A 27,934-nucleotide genomic window follows, 5' to 3' on the forward strand; every position below is an offset into this window, starting at 1 on the left:
TTAGGCTTCTTGGAAACTCCCCGGAGTGCTAGAAGAAAGTTTTCACTAAGTCGAGTTTGGAAAATAAAATGTCGCTCCTCTAGTTTCAAATACAGCAGATTGCAGTGAGAAATGTTCAATATAGCAAATACCCTATAAAGTTCCAATAGTGTGATAAACTTCTTTCCTTTGGTATGTCGAAAATTCTTGAGTGCTCAGTGAAATGAATTAGAGCAAGAAATATAGGAATTCAGGACATCTAGGAATTGAGTTAAACCACTTAATATTTTTCTATTGCAGCCATTGCAATATTTCCAGGAAAATCTTCAGCATTTTTAACACTTTTTGCCATAGCTCATTAACCCTTTAATAAATTGTTATTCCTTGCTTAACACACGATCTCCTGTCAATAATCCAACCGACTAATAGTCCTGTTTTCCCGCTCTAGAGACTACAGTTCCCAATGCCCTCAATCCCAAAGACAGATTGATTGAAAGTTCTACCCTAACTGCGCCTTAATGTTAACGAAGAAATGCCATTGATAGCTTCTTGTTTCCTAGTCAAATTTACATTTTTAATTACATTTATTGCTTTCTGGAGAATTTTAATTAACAGAGGACTATTTCATGTTAGCTCGGTATTGAAAAGAGCTAATTGGGCAAAAGGTTTAGCAATTAAGAGGTGCCTCACTGCAAGTTGGCGGCAATTATTTTAATGGGCAATAAAGAAAATCTTACTCAATTGGAAATAGATTTCGAACTTCAATAAGCTCACAAATAATCATTATTGGGTTTACACTGAAATGAAGAATTTTTGTGTAGTAATCTCTTTCCATTTTGTGTTTGATCGTGTAAAAATGGTTGAGTTTAAACAAATTTGTATTTACTCTAGTTTGAGTAAAATTATTATCAAATTAAGTACAAGTACCCGCATGAGAAACCAGGAAAAACTATTTTAATATACTTCCTTAATGGCGCTATTAAGCTTTTCTTAGAATTCGCTAGAAAATTGTTAATGTAATCACCTTTTTAAAACCTTTGGGGACATTTCATTTTAAACCGAGCTAAGAGTTAACCATTTGAGAATTTCACTGCGTTTTTATTGCCTCGCTGGTCTCTTTATTTCCCTAAAGAATAATATGCATTGTCTAGAAGGAGCCGATTGATATTAGGTTGAAAATAAATTTCCACTTTGATGTTGAATTATTATTTTCCAAAGCTTCATTTATTCTGAAATTTATTACTATATTATTGAGAAATATAAATGAGAATTATTACCTATACTATCTCATTAAATCTTTCTAAGTATTATTATTTTACACAGAGAGAGCACGAAATAAAAGTTTCTTGCTCTGTGGAAATGTAGCTTGGAGCAATTCCAAATCGCTAGTAGAAACATTTATTAATCGAGTAATTTTGTCGCAAATTTATTTTATGTTTACAATGTGGGGTTGTGCCCTCTACTGTAAACAGTTTCCCAAAATTCAGCTTAACATATATATATATATATATATAATCTTTATTTCTCAATTAAGAAATGGGCTATCGACCAATGTGGTCTTTCTGCCCGTGAAATACAACTTAAAGGTATTAAAACTAATAGAAGGGAAGAAAACAAACAATTAGACAGCCGGAAAAATGAAAAACTCACTCCATGAAGTAGTCCAGCAGGGTTTTAGAGGGGAACAGGAATCGGTGTTGTCTCGTCTGTCTTGTTAGGCAAAAGAGGTTCAGTAAAGTCCAATTGTGATGGTTGTCCCTCCATTTCGCTTCTAGATGCGTTAGTCTTTCCGTTATTTTAGTCAGTTGTGTGCGTTCATACAGGAGTTCGTTGGAAGGGTTGTGCAAGGGGTTTTGAGGGTGTCTAATTTTTGTTATTAGTCTTAGTGCAATTTGTTCTGTTACCTGTATGTGTTTTTTTGTCTTGACTGAAGCATTCGCTCTCAATATGTGTCCGTAGTCTAGTAACGGTCTGCAGATCGCTTTGTATATATTGGTTGCGGTTTTAGTACTGACTCCTTTGTCCTTGTACGTAAGTCCTCTGAAGTGTTTTGATCTTTTAATAACCTCCGATCTTACGTTTTGTACGTGTTTTGTAAATTTCAGTTTTTGGTCAAGTATTATACCGAGGTATTTTACTTCTTATTTTGGTGTTGTTCTTTGTCCGTCTGTTATTATTGTCGGGGAGTTATCTTTAATTCGATGATGTGTTAGTAGTAGTTTCAGCTTAACATTATTTCTCGATTTCTGCTTTTGTAACTCTGGTAAAAACAGTAGGTATTCGAGAAAAGGCTTACGGTTCAGGGACTTATGGCGAATATACCGCGAATGGTACTGCACTTTGAATCTGTCTCGGCCTAAATTTTTTTTAGCCACAACCTTTAATATACTTATCAGACAATTTCGGTTTGTCAGTCACAACCTTTGTTTCGTCACATTTTGTCAAATTGATCTACCTAAACATTCTTGTGATATCCAGATTTCACGAAGATGTCTGCAATTCTGGGTAATTCGAAATCTCTATTTAATGTATTGCTCGATCTATGGCTTTACCTGTTGGAATGAACTCATCTTTCCTTCTGCCAACATCGTCTTTCATGGAACATCGCGAAAATATTCTCCTGGAATAATTCTGCTTTGTAATTAATCCACGACTCTGGATAATCCTTTCGGAGGATAACAATTTTGTTGGAGCTTTCACTATGTTTTAGGAAAGATCAGAAAAATTCTCCAAAACTCTAATGAAACTTTATCAAATTAAACATCATAACATGTGCTCCAATAAATTGTGCCAGATTGGTAATCCTTGATTAAAATAAATATTTTTGGATTTATAGGCAAATTCATATCAGGTTTGAATATGAATTTCATTTACTTCCACCAACGTTTAATGCATTTAGCTTATATGGAAATAGCGGAATATAGTTTTCAACTTCCTAATAACTTATAATAAATCGGTGGCTTTGGAAAGCGGATTTTAATTACCAGATCCCAAGCAAATAATTAGATCTATCTTCGTCCTATGTTTAATTAGATTTTGCAGTTATCAGTTTCAATTTACCTCGATTTTCAGAATATATTTATGTGGGATCCGCTTATCAGACCGCTTAGTTGTACATAGCTTGTAAATATTATTCTATAAGCTAGGATTATGGATTGGGGTACGAGAGCGATTTACCCTTAAGGTACGCCCATAGTTGGTATTCCCGGTACCCTGGGTTTTTTCCACGATGCTCTGTTGGCGTGGGAAGTACAATGCTGGTTCCTTTTGACGAGGTTCTCGCCAAGGGCTGGGTGCCAGATGTGGACGCAGCGGCTCTATGCGGAGGGCTGTCCCGATGCCTTTAAGTATTGTTTAGACATGGTACGCCCATGGTTTACGACCATGTATACTGATACTTAAGGCTAGGGAGAAAGCGGATCGCTCTCTTTTTCCTGGCTTCCTGGTGGACTGAAGACTCGGGGGTCGTGTCCGCGCTTTACTCAGTTTTATCTAATATATTCATATCGTTAAGTTAACGTGGCTATCATTGAAAGGTCCCTAACTATCTCTAAAACACAATTGCCGAAGTTTCAATTAATAAACCCCTAGACAACGGAGAAAAACATACATCTATTGTAATTCTATCGTCATACGAACCACGCAAATTCCTAGTAATTGTCACTACACACATTTAACTGACACTAGAAAAAATATCAAATCACTATAGAAGGTGTCTGAAAATATCGACGATTAAACAGATTTATTAACATTGGAAAGTATGGAAAATTTTTGCCATGGCACGATGTTAAAGCAAATGCTTATCTATAGAAACATATGGGTCAGATAAAGCAGCTTTATGAAGCGTTAAATTATGCATGTGTGTAAGACAAAAACACGTGGGTTTTAATACTTTATTAAATGATATCATTTCTGGAATAATTTAAGTTAGGAATATTTAAATGAGTTATATTCTCCATGAGATATTATATAGTACTTAAGTCAGTCATATCAAATTAGTTTCACGAGAATAGTTTAAAACCCAGTGAGAGATAAGACGTGGGTTTTTGTTACCAAAAAAAAATCTAATATTCAGAAACACTCACAACTGCTTTCCCTTTTAGCTCCAGTTTTTGAAAAAACTGGTTGAAATTATTATATTCTTTAATTTGTACAGGCTGATAGTTTTTCCTTTTATTTCTATATGTTTCTTGGCTTCGATTCCAGGCATCTCAAAATCTATATAAAAAAAAATCAATAACAAAAAGGGAAAAATTATAGATGCATTTGAGCACTATCTGAGCAACAACTGTTGATGGTATATCATAATTTTGATAAAATATTTCTCAACTTAGATCATTTAAAAACTGTTAAACATTTCTTTAAGCTGTCTTAAGTCGTAAAGTGAACTATTGGATGTACTTTTTTCAGGATTTACTACCTTTAACAAAGCGGAAAACTAATGCTTGGCAACTGTCTTCAACATTGACTAAAAAACTACTAAAACAAGCTCTTTTCCTGACTATAAATAAAATCCTGAACTCTTAACTCGCCTGAAAGATTTAAACTTTAATACCCAAGAAACCTCAATTAAGTAACTAGACTCTTTTTATGTGGTAACAAGCAAGCGGTAACTTTTATTACCTATTTGCAATTAAATTCGTCGTTTAATTTAGTTGTGCTCATTAGACACTTTCCAAACATCATAGATATGTAAAATAGAATTCTTATGACCTGAAGATGTTAATAGAAATTAGGCGTGGGCTAAAATTAGACTACCAAAAATTCAATATATCGATAACTTGAATGCAAAATTAGGCTGCAATTTATTAAATCGTCACTACCTGACCCATTTATTACCGGCGTCATGAAGCAAAGTTTCAAGAACTAAAACTAACTTTTCTGAGTGATTAGACAAGTCTTTATTCTTATTTCATATGAGTACATTAGTCGCACAAAAAAATGTTCATAGATTTTTATACTTATTTCTTATGGCAGAGTTTACATAAACTTCATAACATCAATTTCTCAGGACCTTGATATATCATTACACCAAGAAGTTATTTTTCTTTCATCAAAAACATCCCTTTAATTGAATTAGATCCCGAAAATCTTATTCAATGCCAAAGGTAGTTAACAAAGAACGCAGCTATTCAGGTATTAACGCCTATGAAGCTGAAAAGTGGCGAAAAATTGGTGGCTTGTAAAAATTATAATGGTACACTTCCATGAGGGACGATTTTTGAGAGTCCATAAATTCCGACGAGTGGAGGCTTTACGCAAGAATCATATTATTTAAAAATAGCCTTCGGGATCAATTTCTCCACGTGGAGTGGATATTGGAAAATACTGCTTGCACAAAAGGTTATCAAAGAGTTGTTTTGACTGCTGCTGCTGAGGAGAATGGTAATAAGGGAATAAAAAGAGAATTCGTTTTCGGAGGAAATTAAAATTCCATGAAGGGAATGATCGAATTTTAGATAGCTTCGAAAATTTGCATTTCTACTAGAGAATGTTCGACAAGTTCAATTAATGAATCAAAACAGTAATATTTCTTTTATTCTCGTTCCAAAAGAATTCCCAAGAATTTAAAAGAATAGAAACTATTCCAATGCCTTATCAAGTTGATAAAACGGCAGCTTCAAACATTCTCATTCTTATTCGATGTGTGTATAACTGTTCCCCGGTGAAAATATTTTGTTACAGACACATTGCAGCTTAAAACTTTTATATTGTGGCCACGTATTTAGTTTCCGTATTCCATCAAAAAATAAGTAGTAGAGATCTTTATATGTTTTGATTTATATATTATACTCCATGATTTCTCATGGCGAAGTCAGTTTTTAGCTTACGTTAAATATAACAACAATAAAGACTTTGCCTGACATTCTGTATTTTTGTATTTTCTAAACTGTATTTTTAAGCTAACTTTGAACGTTTGTCGCCTGACAGTCATCTCTTGTGCGTCAGATATTAGTTTCTTCTGAAATAATACTGCGAGCAAAGACTAGTTTCCTTCAAACGGATACGTGAATGGTGCAGAAACCTTTATGGTAGATTTATCACGTCGAACAACAGTTGCAGAAACAACTCGATTTTCCGAATTTTACAAAATTCCTACACCAGAAGAGTGATAAATCCAAAAAAACAAAAAATGTCTCAATGCCGTTTAAAACATTATAGTATCTATGTATATTGCTTTAAAAACATTATAAATTAATAAGAGTAATGCACCAAGTAAGTCCTCGAAGCGCAAAGTAAATACTAAAATAAGGTTAAGAGCAACTTAAAAATTGAAGTTTATAGAAAGTAACTGAAAATTGCTAAAGTGTAAAGTCCTAATATGAGAGAAGTTCTGCCTGGGAAAAACTTTTAGAAAAATGAAATTCCAACTCGAAGTGCCTGGAAATGAGCCGATGCGTATATCCCTCGACACGGATAGGAAAAATATTATGCCTATTAAAATTTGAAAGAACAATCCTTTCGAGATTTAGAACACTTCAGAAATATTCAATCTTACTTCTTCTTAAGTGATAACGGCATTAATCTATTAATCAATTAAGAAAGAATGATGGTCGACCGAAAAAAACTTTGAAGAAAACCTTCCAAAGACTGGGTATATGGACTACATTGTGGGCCTAATTCGAAAGGGCTGAATTGGCCTGCTCACAATCAAATATAGGAATCACAATAGCTTGTTTTGCTTCAAATACATATTGTCTTTAGTCGAGACGTGTCTGAGAGAGAGTTTGTGATTAACGCTAATAACCCGAGAGAAATTTATCGTGAGAATAAACCTAAGTAACTTCATTAGCCGACATTCAAGATTTCACATATTTAGGATTCAGGATTAAGATATTTTGTTTAATTTAAAATTTCCGTATTTGCCTGTTGATTCTCCCAGACACGAGGTAAAATTCCGTTATTGCACCATATTCTATTCCAAACAAGATTCGCAAATATAGTATTTTCATATCGGCAAAACACTAACCTCGAGATATTTTGATCGAATGTTATATTGCTGAAATTTTCGAACGAAGTGAAGAAATGTCGAATCAACAAAAATTCCGCTTTCCTTTATTCAGTCCCAGTTGAAGGAAATATTTCTCGATATCGATGAGGCGAGAAGGCTGTGAACTTCTCCGCAGCAAATTGCATCTCTATCAAAGAAAAGAGCCCTTTAGAGCAACTTTCAACTAATCGCGAGACTAGCTCAAAGTAGGAGGTGTTCGCGATGCTATTGGCGATATTCATACCGTTCAAAAATTATTTTCCGACCAATAATCTCGTATTCGAATGAATAAAAGCAATTCGATAGATTTATTTGTGTGAATAAATGCAATTTAATTTCAGAATTGGATTTCCGTGATATTCACGGTAGAGCCCAAATATAACCCCTGTGAAAAAATAGTAAAATAAATGCTTTTTACCTTCATATTTTTAATTTAAAATGGTTTTTAATTTGTTTCAGGTACATACAGACCCAAATAATCCGTTATTAATTTTGCCTAGCTGGACAGTAAGTTTATTCAAGAACACCCTGCTTCCTTCCTTTAGTTGCAAAATATCCCAAAGAATAAAATATTTGAGTTTGCCACCCTGTTAATTTACTATTACGTCTCCTTTGTTCCCGGGAGCTTTATTTCAGAATTAAAAACGCCTTTCCGAAATAATAAATTCTCAACTTTAATGAAATTTATGACGCAACTCGACGTCACTAAACCAGATCCTATAAAAGTTTGAAAGCGGCTGAAGAATGGTTCAAAGAGGGGGGTTAATCTTGTAAATTTGAGTTAAATGGTCTGAACTTCAAGTTTCATAACATTCAAATTATAATGACGCGGATAACGTAATAATTATATCTCCATTAAGAAGTTCGTTTGTTGTCTCTAACGAGCCTTTAATGTCTTTTGTTTGAATGTTTGGTTTGAGTCAGACGAACAAACTTGAAATCGTTCTTTTAGAAGAAACCTTAAATTTGAAAGATGCATAATGTCAGTAAATGTATTTTTGCTATTTCGAATTTTACAATGCCGTATGCTCATCTATTCCTGGAAACCCAAAAAACAGTGCCAAAAAAAGTTTTATTTAAACTAGTGAATACGAGAGGACTAATAAATTTGCCCAAAAACTCATTCCATTGGTCGTTTGATGTATGAGTTTGGATGTTTTTGAGAGACCGTATTAGTTATGCATGCCTTCGTTGTAACGTTTGTGCAATAAAATTTTTCAAACAGCTTTTGATAATGGCTGCGAAAAATGGTTACTGTGTCGTTTAGGATTTTCAAAATATTGAGAGAAATTGGAAAACTGAAGCATTTAAATTTGTTTCCACGATGCTTTGAATAATCGACTAGCCAAGTGATAAGGATAAAAGTTTTTCATTTTTCCAGTGTAATTTTTAATAAAAATTAATAATTGTTTTTGTTGTTTCGCAAAAGGTCGATTATATTGTAATGGAGCTTGAGCATTGTTGTGCAAATCGCATGTAAACTGAAGCAACACGAATTATTACGTGCCCGTAATTACGAAACAGTGCGCGATCACCCTGCTGGAAACTACTATAATTTACAGGTCTCTGAAAATCTTATCGCCTTGGGGGCTATTTTTAATGCCAAATTCGCATTTGCAATTTTCGTCGTGAATTGGATAAATTTCATTAGATTTAACTAACCGATAGCGAAAATTATACAATGGCAAGTGACATTATTAACACTACTGCAGTGCCACTGTCAGTACTATCAATGTTCCCATTGGCAAACCTCCTATAATTATTGTTAAGGATCGGCACATGCTTAAAAGAAAAACTCCAAAAGATGTTTTGCTGATTTTAAAGAGGAAAGAGAATGCTTCATTCCACTTATAGAACTCAAAATATCGTCGGAAACGCTGCAGAAGGGAAGTACCGATTCAAGTGATACTCATATCCATTAAAAAATGTTAATATGAAATTTCAAAAAACGTTTAGTCTCTAGAGAGTTAGTTTGATCCACCATCAAAAATCCGATTGCTTACCTAATTACTGGGTTTAAAATAATTCATTACAGACCTGTACATGCTATATTTCCTATCCGTTTAGATCTAAAATTATTTTGTTTTTCATACGTCTGAAACGACGAGTTAGATGAAATGATAGGATTTCAACATTCTTTCTCACTCGATTATAGTACTAAAATCTTTAGGAAATCAAGTTAAATCCTTGCATAAGACTTCGATTTTTAACATAAAATCTCTGACATGGAACAGCTTCTGGAACAAAAACTTACATAAATCTCTAATAATTTAACCAAGTGCACGAGTATAAATAATGCAGTATACAGGGTGTAACATAAGTAAGGGCTTTCTTTTTAACACGACATAAATTTCAAAAAACTAAGCAATATTTTTATTTAACATTTTTTTGAAATTTCAAGAACAACCGAAATATGCGCCTTTGAAAGTTTTAACGAGTACCATACCTTTAGCTACTGCTCACTCCGGGACTGGCTACAAAAGGTGTTCGAAATTGTCTCCATTGGTTTCATTTGCACAAATTGTCGTTCGCCTTATCCACGACCCTGTGCGTGCTGTTAGAAGAGATGGTTTTCCTCTAATTATTTCTTGTGCAATAGCATTGCATAATGGACAATAATTGTCAATTTAATAGCATCAATAGTGATAGTTTATCAAAATAACACCTGGAGCTAAACTTCACGACTGATTATTAAGCGGCATGGGTAAATTGCATAAAAACAGTAAACATTAAATGTTTTTTTGCGTTTTTATAATAACTAATAATTTTTTGTGGGACATTTTATTTCCTTTACATCGAATTTGCTATTCTATGCAGGAATGGATTTAGACTTTACACAAAAATGTATTAAAGCTCATCTGCGCACATTTCGTTTTTTTTTGAGATTTCGAAAACATTTTTATTTGATTTTCATAGGAAAATGGGTATTCAATGAAATACGGCACTAGTTGTTAATACAAGCTGGAGCGTTTTATTTTCTTATCGAAAGGCAAGGGCAGTGTCCTTTTGAAGACTAACAAACCTCTTCTATACGGGGTATGTACGTCCTATTTTACATTTTTGTTTATTTGATCTAGTCATCAATATTCTTAATGAGTCCAGACGTTTGCACTTAAATGAAACCTAATATTATTATTTATTCCTCTTTGAATCTAGACTGGCGGGATACATAAATCTAATAATTTTATATAAAAATATTGCTTAGTTTTTTAAGGTCTATGTCGTGTTAAAACGGAAACCTCTCCTTATGTTGCACCCTGTATATCATTAAGTTCATGTAACGTCAACACCATTGTTAATATCTAAAAATATAATTAGAACGATAGGAACATTTATTCAAATTTGTGACATTAATCTTGAGGGTGCGAGTCAAATAATTAATACGCAAAAACGTTATTCATACTCACATATTAAAAGTTATCCATCACACACAGTTGCCAGCATTCAAGCGAGCATTTTTATATTACAGGCTTCTAGTTCCCCATTGTGTTTAGGGAATTCATACTAAATTAATAGCTTGGCTCTGACACACAAACACGAAATTTTATATTACGATGATATAAAATAATTGCATACATCATGAATTTTGGAGCAAAATAATTCTCGTCGGTCTTAAGTTGTATGTAGAGTGCTTAAATTTGAACTGAGATCACGAAATTTTTAACTTTTTTTAATTTGAAATGTTTTATTGCAACAGAACGCGTAGCATCAGTCAAAGTGTTTTTCTCTTCATGTGTTATTGCTTAGAAGCATCTGGAAAATGAATATCATTGGATAGTTTTCATTTAGGCCAGGGGCTTCCTGAGATCCTACCTAACAGTAGTGGCTGCCTCACTGGACACTCACGCAGTAATCCACTTACGCTGGCGTGATTTCTTGTTTTACCGAAAGACCAGATGGTTTACCGTCATGAAGTGATGGGGTTCAAAAGCTTCAAGAGTAAAGGAGACACCGTCGCATCAATTGACACTACTTTTACTCACAGCGATAGTTCTTGTACAGACGTATGACAGAGACGAAAACAAGAGTCCCAGTTATAGAGCTAAGCACGTGTTGCACGAGATCTGGTATAGTGGTATACATCGCTAAATGATTTTCGACCTCTCTTGGTCTTGTTTTTAGAATGCCTCCTCGGTCGCGGACCTCCGAGCCCCCAAGAACTCTCCCTACTTTTCTTGGTGAGAGACTTAGGACCTTCAATATTCTGTCCCAATCACACCCGCTGCCACCTTCGGTTTCTTGGCTCCTTTTTACGAGGGGCTAGTTCGGAAATTCCAAGCTAATTTATGGCTGCTCTTTTTTGCCATGAGCCCGAAGTGCAGTAACACAGATGTTCGGGTCTTATTACTTTAACTTCAGTTCGGTACATAATGGCAGGTCGAGGATCGATCTAGTGTATTTTTTTTGTTTATTGTCTAGTTGCTGGGGCCCAACAACTTATTCGGGTTATCTTTATGTTGGGAAATTCCCAATAGTTTTCTTTTCTACTAGAAGGCTTGCGCACCTATAGCATGCGAGTTCTTTCTTCTAAGTTCTCTGCGCTTTTTAGTTGTTGTGCTGATCCTGGTTAGTTCGAAACGAGCAACTTTCTGCGCTGCCTAGGTTATCGTCAATTTCTACAAACACGAAATGATTGATGCGCATTTTAATGGCTTTTAAAATCGAAGCTTCATCTCGTTGTTCTGTCCATTTCAACCAATGTTTTTTTCTTTTCAGAATCCTCTACGACGAAAATTCCAAGTAAAATTATACCAACTTGCTTTTTAATCCGTCTAACTTATCCTTAAGTTGACTTTTTACCAATTTAAATGAGCGTTCAGCGAACTCAATCTAAATACGCCTTTTGGCACGACATATTGGTTTATGCGATCCAATTCCCCGAATTAATCTAGAATAAACACCCAGATGTAAAACCCTTCGCTGTGGCTGATATTTAAGCCGTTGGTTTTAATTTATTCTACCGCTATCAAGAGCTTTAAAGTCGGTTAATTGCTTACCGTGAAAAACACGAGCGAAAATCCCTGAATCGCTTTGGGGTCAAAACATCTGCAATGAAAAATTGTCTTCCCAACTTTTGCACGTGTGAGTCTACTTTAAACTTAATTTTAAGCTCTGTCTTGAATAACAGGCAGTTGCATTTAAAAAAGTACAGAATTGTTCCAATTCCCGCATTTCCGGAAAAAGCTTATAAAAGCCTGCAAGCGTATTTGTTGAATTCCTTTTAAAATTAAACCATGTTTCGCCAACAGATTTAGAGTGGTAAAGATTATTTTCCGTGAAAAGAAAGATGTTTACCAGGTTTTCTTTCTTGTTTCAATCGTTTACAAGGAATCAAACTAAATCCACGTGGCTAGCCATTTTGAAAACTAGTAAATCAATCAATTGTCGATGCACTTCAGTTCCAGTAAATATTAAATTTCCATTACGTGCAATCAACCCACTGAATCATATGAAGTTCTTCCATTCAATCATTTTGGTGTCAGTCCGTATCACAGATAATATACGAGTGTGTCTCTGGCAGTTCGCAATGGAGATACGAAATTCAGAAATCGCGCTATTTGTGTTTCCACCAGACAAACTTTTGGCTCCCCGGAGAAAGACTTATTTCTTCCATGAAAAATGGTCGGTCAAGAAATATTAAACCCTTGAAATTCTGAATAAAAGTGGCTAAAATATAGGTGAGCTAAAATTAGAAATCATTTATTATTAGATTTTTTTTAAATTGAATTGCTTGATCTTCCTCAATAAAAAATATTTATAGGTAAAAATGAACAAGAATGTGATGAAATAAGCAGTCAAAGCAGTGAATAAAGGAACAACTTAAGGTAGTTTAGTGAACAGTAAAAAACTAATAATACTAAAGTCACTCTCTATGAATTATCGTACTCCATTATTTGCTCAGGCAGTTCTTTTAAAGTGCAAATTGACTGCGAAAGTTCTTTCACCGCCTCCACCCCGTTTTTGATTTGCTCTTTTTTCGATGAATCCTCAGTAACATTGACGAAATTGCCAAGTTCTTTCCTTTTGCATGGAGCAGAAATTTTAAGAAGTTCATCCTTATTAACGTTCTTTTGCCTGATACGGCTGTTTTTAATTATCCTTTCCTCAATCACATGTCTTGTCCAAAAAAATTTAAACTCATTCACGGCATCGACCTCATTTTTTAAAACCGGCTTTGAGGTTCTAAAGATTTCCAGTCTTTTTACAGGCCATTAAGCACGACTAATTGGCAAATAGCGAATTTCAAATACATGCAGGAAGCTTGAAATGCATGGAAACCATGCAATCGATGCAATAAATTATGGAAATTACAATGGAGCAGTGCTAAATTGGTTAAGCGACATCAAGGTTGTGAAATACATTAAGTTTTCGGCTTTCCAGAAGTGCCTCAAGTCTTTTTTCCAAGAAAATTTGTAATACATGACCAAGTATTCTCTCATCTACATTCAGCTTTTATAATTTTTTAGTTAGCTTATGACCTTTCCTAAGACTATGGAAGAGCTTTTGCTGAAAACTAACCATAAATATTCTAGAGAGCACTTAATCCTGAATTTTAGTTATTTATTTCTTGGCTTAGCCAAAATCCGAAACACCTGAATGTTAGAACGTCTAGACCAATAATACACGGCTATAATTCTTCGAGAATTACTTTTTGACGAGGCCACAGCTGTAAAAATTCAGTAGAGGTTTACCTTTGAGCCTACAAATCTAACACATGAAAACTTTTACAATACAGAGCAGTAAATTTTCCATTCCAAATGCCTTTTCGCGTATCTCCCCTTACTCCCATCCCGTGATTCAATAGAAGCATGAACTTATCTCGTATTTTAGCATCTTAGTAAACGACTCTTTTTTACTTTTGGCTGTTTGCTCCTGGAAACCATCTAGGTTTTTACTCTGGAAAATAGGAATAGTATTTTTCTCAGGAAAGTTCTAATAAGGGTATTTACATAAATGAAAGTAGGACAATAAAAGAGCCATTTTGTGAAGGTAAGACTCCATCTATTCAGTCTTAAGCTGTTTTCGATCTCAGAGAAAAACAAATTTTATTCTATTTTAAGAGTTATACCTGCTGAGTGTTTTTTCGACCTCTCTTTGAATGCGCCTTAATAATAATAGGATCTAATACAGACCGTTTCCACAATCCGCATTTCAGCTAATTAATTAGAGGTGAAAAAAGAGGACAGTGGAAGCTTTCCAAAGCAAAGCTTCTCCACATTTGCCATTCATTCTGTTTGCCTTCATTTTAATTATCCCCTAACTTTCCTTCATCATTTCACCGCTTACTCGTCCCCTAAAAAAGAGGATACAGCTTCCAGCTTTTTAAAATCTCCACTTCTGTATATTGTTTATGTGGAAAATCATTTAAAACTGTCAAATTTTAATGCAAATATATCACTTCAGAAAAAGAGACAATCAATTCAAATCTGTCTTTCAACCACGGACAGGAAAACGATTTTATCCCATAAAACGGTGCAATTCCAGTTCTGAAGTATCAGTTTACTCTGCTATACGCATCGTAACAGGCGACAAAATAAACTGGATCTGGCGGCATATAATGATTTTTAGAACGTTTCAAATGACACTCTTATTTCCAGATAGAAAAGGGTTTTAAATTCTACGATACAGGGGCTTTGAAGGGAATAATGTCGGAAACGAGGAAATTGATTTTTTTTATAAGGAGAATCTGTAAGGATTTGTGCTCAATTGCACTGAATTAATCAGATATCTGTTGAAAGATCACATTTTGAAGGCAGAGCTATTCTGTACAAATGTAAGAGCTTTGTGGTCAGGACTAACCTCGCTAGCATCGCTCTGAACACTGTTGCGCCTCTGAATGGAATTGGGCATTATTCAAGCTCTGCGGGCTTAAAGGCTTTCCGATTTTTAAACCAATGTAAAATTGGCAGTAAAGCGACATATTTCAAAACAGAGTTATAAAATTTATAATTCTGCACTTAAAGTTAAATTTGATCATATTTTAATGTCGTTAAATGTTTATCTGATGCTGCGTAATTTTATTAAATATCAGAATAATTCAACAGCTATTGAAGCCATTATGTTTTCTCAACTTTCAATTTATATCTGCCGCTTTATTAGAATTTCAATATAGCACGAAGCAAATACAAAGCAGTGGCGTCACTTCCCTGGAAAGGAGGTGTGATAATTGAAAAAATTATTCTATGTTTTCAAATCTCTTGAAACCTTTGTCTGATACGCCAGTGGGGATACGTAGTAGAGTATGTACATTTCAGTGAATGTGAAGTATGTAGGTGTGTAAGTCAGTATGTGCAAGTCAGTGTTTATAAAAACGATAAAATATCATTATCTTTTATGGCAGTTGAACTACTGTATTTTTTTCCACGGAGAAGTTTCATCGAATGCATGGAAAATTTGTTCTGATCGATCGCTATATAAAATCAGTGTCGTAAGTCTTCTTCAATGGTAGATCAATTAATGGATCTTTGTTAAGAAGTGTTGAGGTTACATTTTATCGTGTTCTTACGATTCTTGACCCACGCACGATCCGCAACAATAAATTATAGAATCGTACACGTCGTTGGAGATTCACAGTGGATATTCCACATTTGAGCTATTAAAAATGAAACTTGTTCTCCTCGAATGGTAAACAAACAGTGGCACAATTTATGTGCAATGCTAATTAAAGATTCAAAAAAACAACAAATTTCAGTTAAAATCGGCTTTATTAAACTCAAAATCTATTATAGTTTGTACGAGTTTCGAGACCCCACCGATGCTTTGTAAAATCCTTCTTTTTCTAATCCATGAGAATAAAGGTCCTAATCGCTATTTATTCACTGATCTTTTCCAACAATGATAAATCCCTTACGAATTTTTGTAATCTGAATGTTTTCAACACTGACTGGCGAGTTCTACTAATTTTGGTTTTTATTTCTCCTTTGTTTGTTACCAACTAGTGCTGTTTTATGTCGATAAGAACAAAACCACATTAATTTGCCTTTATTTATCCATTTAGGAAAATTCAAAATCTCTTACCGTTGTTGCAAGTTTCGACGCCACTGGTTTATGCTAAAACTCTGCGACTTTTTCGCAAACATTGAAAAATTTATATGTACACTTCTCATTAAAAAATCTGTGCCGTTCTATGATAAAAAGTTAGTTTGAGGTGAATCAGATTAATTCAAGTTAATCGCTTGAGTTAAACAAAGTTCCTATATTTGCTTCAATTTCTCATGCATTTTTCATTATATCTACCTATAGCACCCGGATCCACAAAGACGATCTCAAAGGGATTAGCCTAGAAACACAGCAGTGAAGCAGATATTGTACATTCAGATTAATACATAAATTTATGGGATAAGCAGTTAATTTCGACATAGACAGAAAAGCAAACAGATGTATCATATCAAGAATAAACAGCAAACTTTAAAATTTTTCTACCGGTTAAGAATTTTCAAAATTTAGGGTCATTAGAAAACATATCAACGAAAATAGAGGTAAATTCTGGACAATTTAATTAACTGTACAGTTATCAGTGGTCATGAAAACGACCTGGAAATTCTTGTCGTAATATTGGACATGTGATGAGTCACCGTTATCTAGAGTAACTAGTATCCAAAATTTGATTCCCTAAAGGTCTGCAAGTTACATTTTCCCTAGATCTAATCCAATAACCTGCTCATGGTTAGGTATAATTCCTCACACAAGTAAACTTACTTCTTAAGTTATTTGTCCGGTCTACCAATTGAAAAATACAGAAAGAGGGTTTTAGAGATAAACTCCTTTCCCAATAGGTGAACTTGTAGTACAAGCAAACTCAATTTGCACATAATTGCACGTCGAATAATGTAATTTCTTGAAGCAAACTCTCTGGAAAACTTGGTATCATGCTGAATTTAAGAAGTAAAAAGGGAATTTTTCCGCCTGGATCCACAATATATGTGTCCTATTCCCAGATCGTGACGTGGCTCGTTTAGGTTTGGCTTTGAATTATCCAATTTTGTCAATGTAGTACAGAGGAAAATTCCGTAATTATAATGTAAATATGGAGGAAAATTAATTAATGAGAGTGGTAGCATGCTTTGCGTTCCGACTATAATTGAGAGGGATTGTTTCAAGTTTAGAGATTGATGGCTGCATATGTAAGTTTTCCTTCATCTTTACCTCATATGTATACCTTTAATCATGCAAATCACACATTCGTTAGAAGCAAAATAATTACAAAAAAAATTAAACTCATCCCTCATCGTATTATTGATATAGAAAAAGTAATTAAGATTTATTAAATCCGAAAATGCGAAGAGACTTAAAAATGAAATTAAAATTGAAGTGCCTATAGCCAAATATAGTCATGCAGAATGTAAAATCTGTGTGTTTTGTGATAATCAATTTGTTAGGTACAAATATTGATATAGAGATGATATTGGTCTTTTAAGTCCTCAAACCTACACGTCACGCAATCAAAGCAACCAAAAATAAATGTAGAGAAAATTCTCAAGGAAGAAAAAGATGATTATAAAAAAATATTACAGAGAAATAAAAAATACCCTAAAACGGAAAACAATAAAAAATTAATTACTGATAGAACTTCACATCGCACATCTTCATCGTCGCATCACATATAAAATTGTAGTTCTTCCAAAGTTTTAAACCTAGTTTTCTTGGATAAACCTGATGTGTTATCAAGTAACATCAATTACCAAACTCTCAGTTTAAAAATTCTATTAGCTACTTGACGGCAACTTGAATAAATGAATTATTAGCTCAATTATAGAAATAGTTGTGAATATTGACAATATGGGCATTTATAGATACAGATCTTCCACCGCCTATCTGAGAAAATCTCTCGCTGCGGCAACCTTCATTAGAATTTTGTGGCGCCTGTTCTTTATTTATTCCGTCTCCATTATTATTATTATTATTATTGCTACCTTCATTTCTATCATCAATATTCGAAACTAACTGACGGCTTATCGTTACGGTAAATTCTTGCGACTGATGTGCTTCTACAACAGGTTCACTCGCCAGTTCCTCCACTAACAAAGAAGGCTTATTATTATCATTCTCAACCCAACTTAACTCGCAAACTTCCAATTCGGAATCCACATCTACCACTTCAGGAGTCACTTCTTGTTCCATAATGGTCGCTAATTTCGCATCCATATTAATCTCAAACATCCCTTCCTCCTCCCCCACCTGTCTCAAATCCCGCGCTACAGGAGTTAACATATTGCTGCGTCTCAGCCTATTTTTGTAGGACACAGGATGCGGTTCCAGAAACCTCACCTTCTTCATAGAATTCTCCTTTCCAACCAAAGTGGAATTGACTTTTTCGTTGTTTTCGATGGGTTTGGCAAAAACTTGGTAATTTTTCGGGAGCGTAGTGATGGGTTTGGAACGATGGTCATGTCGGTTCATCGTCGAACGCTCTTCAGGTTCCCCTCGATTTTTCATGTCGAGTCTATCAAGAACGACTGCGAGGGAGCGAGTTAAGATATCGGTTTTGGTAGAGCAACTACGAAGTCTCATTTTACGACTGCTCATTCTGCACGAAATTCGATTTTGAACTTTGACGTGGGACGTCCAAAATTGAAACGTGACATTAATTACCGTGTTTGTTGAGTTAATTATACCTATTAACAGGCACCATCGTGTGTGGCGTCACACAGCTGGCTGTATTGTACATTTATGTCGTCATAATTTACTTCGTATAATTAGAGAATTTGTTATTTATAAATATCAAAAATGTACTAATTATCAGCAAATGTAGCTTTTTATGGTGATCTATTTCATATATGTCTATTTATTAATAAGCAAACTCATATACCTCATAATATCACATCAATGGCACGGATTGAAGGTTATACTTTTATAACAAAAAACGTATTTAATTAATACAAAAGGAACTTGTACATATAATGTACTTATTCGTATATGTGAATTCAGATTAAGTCACTCTTGTAGATATCGAGGAAGGAAGGAAGAAAGTGAAAAAATGAGACAAAATCTCAATATGCTCCTTTTGAAAAATTCGCAATAGTGTTCAAGAGCAGAATGCGCTTGACACGAATAAAGTGCAAAATCGAGACTTTAGGTCAATTTAAATTAAAATAGGATCGTAGATACCAAGACCGAAATGAAAAAAGCGGAAAAACTAGAGAAAGCCATTCATCATATCTTTCTTGAAAAACTCGGGTTTGAAACAATATGCCCGCGTGGTTGAAGTAGATCGAAAAAAATTGAGCCAATTTTACAATCCAAATTCTAATTGGGATTAATTCAGGGTTGTAGGAATTAAGAAGGAAACGAAAAAGTAAATAATTTGAAAAAATATTTAATTATGTTGCCATTCACATATTTATGATATCCCTCAAGATTTCTATCTATTATTTTTTGTCACTTTGTCAGATATATTGGGGGTACATAAATGAACTTGCACTGTAGCGAAATATTCCCGAATTTTTTTGGGAACACATTTGAAACTTGGAAACATGTCATCAGGGGTATAGAAAATAAGCAGAATAAAAAAGTTGTGAACGGAAAATGAAATAAAGTGTTATTTGGTGAATTTCTGTGAATGATAATCATTTTAATAACTTACAATTTTGATCCATTCATGATGATTGGATAATTTGAATGTGAGACAAAATAATTACCCCATATCCGAATTATGCCATTAAATTTATTCTTCATTTACTGCACACTGTATTTGTACATAATAAATTTTTTATAACTTTTTTTCCTGCTATTTATCGTTATTTTGATTCTTTCGCATTTATAAGCATTGGACTCTAATCGTTTTCTCAGCCCATACATATTTAAGCTACTTTACACCCCTTATCCACTCCCATTTCCTCTCAGAACATGTAACCTTTGTCGAAACACTTGGTGTTAATTTGCGAGGCATTCAAGCAGTATTTGCTCCAGAAATAGATTTCCCCTAACACTTCCCTAGAATTCCAATAACAAACACCGGGAAGCGAAATCACGAATCCACAACATTTTGGACTTGGCAATACAGAAACCCTTTGTCGCAAAACAGCCTTGTTCCATCTGACCCATATCAAGCAACTTGTTGTAAACGAAATTGCATGCAGCTATGCGCAATTATGCCCGAGTTTATTAAAACCTGAATTTCGCATTATGCCTGCAATTTAGAAACAAATTACGTCGCGGAAATTCACATATATCTCAAAAAGAGTGAAAGCAGAGGAAATTTCAAAATGTTATTTCTTGGATTAGAGCAGAATAAATCCAGCAACTCCCCTTAAATGTCTGATGACATTGAGGAACGATATGAAAATGCAAATACGCCCTGCTTGTTGTTTTAATTTAACTGAATTGTCGGGGCCCGATAAATCCGGGTTAGCTTGTGGAACTGATTTGTGGTGGGTCCAATTATAGAACAGACAATAGTGCATTTATTGCGTTTTTAATGGGAATTCAGCTTCAGTTTGTTAAAATGCAAGAGGCACTGCAAGTGTAACGTTATCATCTCAAAAGTGCATGCTACAAGAATGTAGTGAAATGGGGTGGTTTAGAATATTTACTAGTTTATTCGGAATTATGGTGTAAATATAGCAAAGTATTAATGGAATGTCCTTTTATTGTGAAATCCTTAGTGTCCCCTAGAATATCGAGCATAATACTGACATCAAGAGATGACCTAAAAATAAATTATATGGTATAAACAATACTTAAGAATACAAGTTTTAAATACTGATAAATATCTAATGTAATTTAATTTAAAAACAAAACCATTCGGTGTAAGATCTTGTGTATTTACCCACTCTATTGCGGCATACCAGCGAATTTTTAAGAGTTCCAAAATAAGAAGAATTGGAGATAGGAAATTCTAGATGTAATCGATCTCATTATCTTTAAATTTATCTTTCCACGTTTCAGAATTTTTTCGGTATAAAAATAGATTCGACGTTTACTAAACAAACATTTCAGCTGCCAAACCCAATCAAGAGCGATTTTTAAATGTGGGAACATTTCGCAGAATTTGAAATAATTTGCAGGTATCGTGGATTTGATAAACTATTTAAATTTGGCTTGCTATGTAGGACGCTGAGTTATCATAAATGCCCATTCTCACCTATTCCATAATATGACAGCGATCTTTCCATCAGGGCGCACGAAAGCCACAGTTTTCAGAGTTGCCAATGAATTCTCAATCGCGATCCTGACAGATCCAGGTACAATGAATTTGGAAAAGTGCCCTAATGCGTAGAACATGGGCTGCTTATAGAATTCATCATCATCCCCATTGACTATTATGGGCGCATCTGTTTCATTCTCCACCCAGTTGGGACCTCCGGTTTCACTTAGGGCCATGTTCCAGTCGATCCATCCGATGAAATCATATTTTAAGTCCTGGAATTGAAAATAATTGAAATTCCCGTATGAGGGTGCATTTATTATTAAAAAATGCATTGATGTCGTATGTTTATGGGGAAGTTGAGGAAAGAACGCTTACAACAAGCAAAAAATAAACTAAAGGAACTTTTAATATTATAAAGATGAACGTTGGCACCTTCAATGGTAAATTTTCAAGGGTCAATTATAGAATGCGAAACGTGTCTCAGGAAACTTTTCCATAATTCAAGCAAACTACTTCTCTCGACCTGAGGATTTCTCTTGTTTGGCTGATAAAATTTCAAATTCAAGGGTAAAAGTTTAATATTTATTCTGCAGTATTTTCGTACCGACTTGTTAGCCTTTCGGGGTCAGTGATTTTATTCGGCGATCCAGACAAACATTATTATCTCGGAAGGGAAAAGTGGCAAGGTGCATCTGGTTATGCACGAGGTAATAACAGTTCCAGATAAAATGTAAGATATTGAACTATGTAGACATGCAAATTAGGGAATTTTTCCCTTCAAAAATTCATTTTAAATCTAGTTTCCACTAAGGAGGAACGTATCAAAAAACTTGATGGACTTAGGGAAGAATGAAATAATGAAGTCAAGTTCGAAACCATAAGTTTATATGCTCCGTTTTGATTTCAATTGAATTGTGTAACTTAAATCTAAATTAATAAACCTGAATAGTGGCATACTAAAGTGTAGTGGAAACTTGAAGCTTTAATTAAAATGTCCATAACGTGGAACTTTGCTGTTTTCAGAGCAACGAAATTTCATACAACCCCCATTGTTTTCTCAAGCTCTATGTCAAGCGTTAGAGCTCGAATTTCTGGTTTAGTTTTGAACTTTATTATGTTAATTATAAGGGAAAAACTTCGTGCTCACGTGAATACGAATGCACGTAAGACGCATCTGGAAGAGTGTGAATTATTATCTTGTTTTTACATGTTTTTGGTAATTTTGCATTCTAAATACGAATGGTAAACAAGTGAGAAGTTTGCCAAATAATAAAATTCGAACATCCAAAACACGAAAACATTTAACGGGATTTATGGGAGGGAAATTCAGGCTCTGAACAAAAGAATGGAGAAAACTGCAATTCAATAACAATTGGAATTGCATAAAAAAGGGCTCTTTAGTTTTTTTCGATTTGGAATCAATAAATTTCCCAATCAAATCTGTAAAAATCTTTTGTAAGGATGAGTAGAACATGAGCGAGACCATTATGATCTTAAAACTAGAGAGTAACTAAATACTTCGAAAAGTGTGAATATGAATTTTGCCACAAATTTGTCACAATCAATAAGAGACCATTATTTCTTTATTATTTTTTTCACAAAGAGCACAAAGAAATGTTTTCTCAAACGACCGATAATCTGAAACGTGTTACATAAGAAAACAATGCCTGAAAATATTTAATTAAGACTTGGTGGATTTAGTTGAGTAAACTACAATTAAGTCAAAGCTGAAACTCCGAGAAATTAGAGCTTCTGTGAGAAGTAAACTTTATAAGATGAGAACATGGATTTTAGGCCGAGGTACTGGAGTAATCTTAAAAAACAATTCTGCTACATCGTTCATGGTACTTTTCTTAGCACTCCGACTTCTGCCAGAACCTTGTCCTAACCTGAATTAACCTAAACTATCCAGATTCACTCAATACGCTAACACTCATTTAAAATCTTCTCGAAAATACATTTTTTGAACCCAAATATTGCGAATTCTATATATTAGTTTTCGGTTATCTTTGCAAGAATTTTAGCAATTTTCAAAGTACTCAAAAATTCGAATGTTTGTTTAGAGATACGAGATGTTACTAAGTATTCAATGAAACAAAATTAGTTTCAATGTATCAACTTACTGTTATGATATCATCTAGATACTCCTCAGCTCTGTCCCAACTACCCATATCCACAGTTAGTCCCGAATTAGTCAGGGTATCTGCAAAAAAAGTAATATTTTATGGCAAGTTTTTAAAACTAGAGAGTTTTAAAGTACCTATACAAGCTTCAGTTGCAAGTCTGAAAAGCTCCTTTTTACTGCTTGATGCCAACAAATGGAACCAATCTTTTATGAAAAAGTTGGTGTACCAGTGCAAGCCGATTCCATCCACGTAACTTACCGCATCTTCATCTTCTAAGATAATCTGAAATTAATTGAAGATTTTGGTGTAACTTTCAAGTTCTCCTTTTTTAGTAAAAATAGCAATCAACCTACATATTTTGTAATCGGTAGGAAGAGCAACTGGTCATCATGTGCGATAATTTTCAAGGCAGTATAAGTTGAATTTCTAATAGCAGGACCAAAGAAGTTGGTAATCCATTTCCGCTAAAACATATTTAGGATGCATATTAGAATAATAATGGTAGTTAGTTTAAGCCCAGTTGCAATTAAAGATGCATGATACACATGTATCAGGAGTCATGGAGTCATATTTGCGTCATACAGCTGCAAGCAGTATACTAAGCAGCAATATTGAAAATCTCGTGTTTATCAGTTATCTCGTTCATCTCTGGTATACAAGTGGGCTAACTCATAATTTATAGTCATAGTAATGATGTGAGTTAAATTTGTGTAGCTTTTTTAAATACTCATGAATCCAAGAATTAGAAAGTTTACCTGTAAAATTATTTTCATAGCACACCTGAAGATTATAAGATAATACTGATGTTAACTTCTGTTACCACTACAGTCAAAATTACGCAAATTGCGTATTAAATGTCTTACCATTTTAAAAAATGAAAAGCCATTATTCGGTACTTTTGTCATTAGATACCCATCATTGGGTTCATTTTGCGTGGTGATTCCCCAAAATTCGATATTATTCTCTTTGTAGGCGTCCAGAGATTTGAGGTAGTACTTTGCCCATAAATTGTAATAATCATCCAGTAGAAAGCTGAAGCCATTGACTCTGCGCAAAAAAATATGAATACTAGAGGGAGTATGTTGAAAAATGAATATCCCAAAATGGTATTAAATTTATTAAGAATAGATGATGTAGATGTTATGAGGCCACTTTAGGTATGCTACACCACCACTTCCTATTAACAAGGAGGCCGCATGTAAATTTCCATAAGTGGTCTATTCAAACCATGCCAAAACCTCTAACTCTCTTTTCACCTTTCACCCCTATTTTCAACCCTCAATCCACCCTACACATTTCTATTTTTAATAGAATAAAATTACGATTAAACTCTGTCGCTAGAATATCTACCTCTGAATTTCTTTTCTTATTTATAATAAACTTATTATTTCAAGTATCAAAAAATATTGAATTATAAGAGGTTAAGATTATAAACAATATGTGCATTGTTTGCTTTTTACTCAAGCCCTGACCCTAACATCTACTCTATGGATTTTGCTTGAACTCATCAATAAGACGCATTTTAACCTTATCTGCTAATGCCTTGGTTGATTTGATGAGTGACTAATATCTACTCGTAGATATCCACCTTTTGCCTGTAGATATTATAGTTAATTTCCAATGGTGCATCAAGGTTTTGAACTAAAAAAGTTTTTTATCACTTTAATCAACATATCAGTAATTTTTGAGCAAATACCACAAAGCTATTATATATTATAATATTTGAGACAATATATAAACAAGTAATGTCAAGCACTGTAGGAATCGAATACTACACATACATTTGGAAAACAACTTATAACGTATTCAACTACCAACATAATCGCTTGTAGTAAATTTGTTGATTTTTATCTAAAAAAAATTACCCACTGAACTATCAAAAAAAAAATCCTAGGAATTTAAGATCACATATAAAGAAATATAAAAAAATCCAAATAAACCAATGGATAGGTTGATACAAACTACCGAATAAGTTGAGAACCCCATAAAACAATCTCTGGAAAGCTGGATGTACTTTGAGGTCCGATTTCATTGGAAAGCGCCGGTCAGAAAGCGACCCATTTTAGTCCTAACACAATAAAGAAGGAAAATTTATAATCCTCTTAGGATTAAGCAGGTACCATATGTGTTTTCTATGGAACCAACAATCACTAAATCTTAACTGACGGAAATAAATTTATTTTAACGGGTGATGAGAATTTACCCGATTGCCTCGTACAAAACCTTCTTGTATTACGTGCTTATTACATAAATAATAATTATTTATTTTTTTATTTTTGATTTAGTATTATTTCCTACGTCTTTTCCCAGAGGAAACTGTTTTGTTTTTATTTGCCACATTTCACTCTGGTGGAAAGTAAGTACTTTCCCCCCGGTTGTATGCCACTTTTAACCTGATTGAAAGTTAAATGATTCCCGAAAGAGCAACAAATTTTCTTCGACCTCTCATACTACTTTATGCAATTCCTGCAGAATATAGTCAGAAAAAGGAAAAGGCTCTACACCATATTCAATTTCTGATATGTTTTCTTAAAATTTACTTCAACTCTTTAGGTCAAGCAATTTCTAACAATGTAAGGAACTAGGAGGGCTAAACTTGTTCAAATACTTTCATATTTTTCTTCTTTTTAACATATAATTAAAATGTGGTTGTAAATAAAATAATATACACATTAGTTTGAAAAGTGTTTTTGTGTGTTTCAAACCTTGTTTTTCGGTTTCGACAATAAAGAAACACTTGCCACTTAGATGTCTGGTCTACTATAAAATATGAAATATAAGTTTTGCGAAATTCAGACCAGAAAAAGGAAGAAACTTTAAAACTTTTCTAAGACTTTGAGTAAAATAGTGCAAATGTATATATAGAAGCTTAAGAACACAGGAAAACGAATCTCAAAAACATGAAGAAAAAATGCTAAATGGCACATTAATGGCAAAACCTTAAAAAAATATTCATATGATTTGAAACCTTTGAAAACCTAACCAGAAATGTAGGACCTAAAATGAGAAATAATATCAACATAATTGACAAACAAAACTCTTTACAAATCCAAGAACAAAATGTAACAAAAAGTGTGCATATTGGAAAATATAAACATATTAAAACATCAACTTAAAGATCTTAAAACCTTAAAAAAAAGTTCTTTAGATAAGATCTAAACACTTAAGAATATCTTGAAAAGGCATGACGTAAAAGTTTTTAGCTGCATGTGATAAATAACAGTTTGAAAACATAGCTATGTTATCCCTCAACAATATTTAAGGTCTTAGAGATTTACGAATAATAAGAAATAAATTTACAAAAGTTTGGAACGCTTGAGGCATTATATGATTGACAAATGTTAAAAATAAAAAATTTAAATGAGGCAAAAGTTTTACGAAATGTTTAGATAAAAGGAGGTTTGATAACCTTAAAAAACTTGTGAGCGATTTGAGTCAAATCTAAAAAATATGATTATATTTTATCAAATTGATAAAACTTGCATATTGAGTTAAAAAGAGTAAATAGTATTAAAATCCGTAAAAATTTTTTAACATTCAAAATCGTATTCAATGACGATACCAAAATCATTAATATAGCAAATATGGACTTACTTGTTGTTTGATTTCATCCACGCAGGAGCAGACCAAGCTGAAGCTATAAATTTAAAATTATCACTACCTCCTCTTAGCTCCAAGGCTTTTTGCACAAACGGAATCTGCAGTTAAATTTTCTAAATACCTTATCATAAATAAATACTAATTACTTATTACCTTGTAATTAAAATCCTCCTCTTGCAAAGCAAATGATTCCAGAGTATCATCTTCAACATCACAATACGTATACTCCCTCGTTGAAAAATCAGTCCCTCCAAAAGGAATCCTCCCCAAAGAATACTCTATCCCATCCTCACCAAAATAACTCTGCATCAAGAGCTCCTGAGTATTTTCAGAAAGTCTGAGAATATTTATTCCAGTGGCATCAGTGAAAGCACCTCCAAAGCCCAGAATGGTCTGATAAGTGGTGGAGATGTTCGCTATCCTAATAGTGTTATTGCCAGATATCGAAACATCATCAAATCTGCCTTCAACCGACCAAAATCCCAGTTTTTCTTTACTAGTGGTATAAAATTGGTATTGACCAGGTTGTAGGTCTATAACTTTGGGAACGGAGTCACAATAAGAGGAAGTGCAAACACACACACTTCCAGAGTTGGTGGTGAGAACATTGCAGGGGATTTCGCTAGAGACTGATAAGCTTAAGAGGCTCACTAGAATCGTTTTCAAGTGAATACGGATCATATTGTTGAAGCTACTGCACCAAATAATGATTAGACAATCGAATTTATGCGTGCATGAAATACTTTATCTGATTCTTAGTTAAGGAGGTTGTTGATGTATTTTAGAGAGCCTGGCATTTTGAAGAATATACAGACTTGAAATTCGTTTACTTTTGAATAATGAATAAATGAATATCTGAAAATGATAATCTTGGAAACCGATTCAAATGCAGATATCACTGTCGTCGACTAATAAGCATTTCTTCGTTGGTTAGTACAATTTACCATCGGACCGAGAAAATTCGTAATAAAAAATCCAATTGCTCGGTATTTTTATACCAAAGAGTGTTTATTTATATTCAAATAAAGGTCCTCTATACACAAAAGCACGATTCCTTTTACCATTTTGTGTGAAAGAGAGGTTTTGCGACCGAAATAGCCATAACAATAAAATTTTGCAAATAAGGGAAAGTGCTGCATATACATATGT

At 33.9% G+C, this 27,934-nt stretch overlaps 2 protein-coding genes across 3 annotated transcripts in view; one reads left to right on the top strand and one right to left on the bottom strand.

The window, feature by feature from the left end:
- Positions 1 to 27,934, top strand: part of LOC136410979 (oxytocin receptor-like) — a 128,007-nt gene that overhangs the window by 37,584 nt on the left and 62,489 nt on the right. The gene's annotated exons all lie outside the window — the stretch shown is intronic.
- LOC136410832 (lysosomal acid glucosylceramidase-like) lies at positions 19,214 to 27,470 on the bottom strand. Its single transcript, XM_066393186.1, has 8 exons — positions 26,939 to 27,470; positions 26,780 to 26,883; positions 24,049 to 24,232; positions 23,539 to 23,649; positions 23,320 to 23,467; positions 23,183 to 23,262; positions 21,054 to 21,331; positions 19,214 to 20,618 (listed from the first exon to the last, which is right to left on the bottom strand). Exons 1-8 carry the CDS (start codon positions 27,464 to 27,466, stop codon positions 20,507 to 20,509), a joined length of 1,545 nt encoding a protein of 514 aa, XP_066249283.1. The 5' UTR covers positions 27,467 to 27,470; the 3' UTR covers positions 19,214 to 20,506.

Source organism: Euwallacea similis, chromosome 9, assembly GCF_039881205.1.
Source record: "Euwallacea similis isolate ESF13 chromosome 9, ESF131.1, whole genome shotgun sequence".
Taxonomy (NCBI): domain Eukaryota; kingdom Metazoa; phylum Arthropoda; class Insecta; order Coleoptera; family Curculionidae; genus Euwallacea; species Euwallacea similis.

What these genes read in the sequence shown, in the direction of transcription:
- LOC136410832 (XM_066393186.1), bottom strand. Translation starts at nt 27,466, where the DNA reads ATGATCCGTATTCACTTGAAAACGATTCTAGTGAGCCTCTTAAGCTTA. An exon ending in TGCAACTGAAGCTTGTATAG is followed by an intron (nt 23,263 to 23,319) that starts GTACTTTAAAAC and finishes CTTTTTTTGCAG; the next exon opens with ATACCCTGACTAATTCGGGA. An exon ending in GCTGTCATATTATGGAATAG is followed by an intron (nt 20,619 to 21,053) that starts GTGAGAATGGGC and finishes ATTTATTTTTAG; the next exon opens with GTCATCTCTTGATGTCAGTA.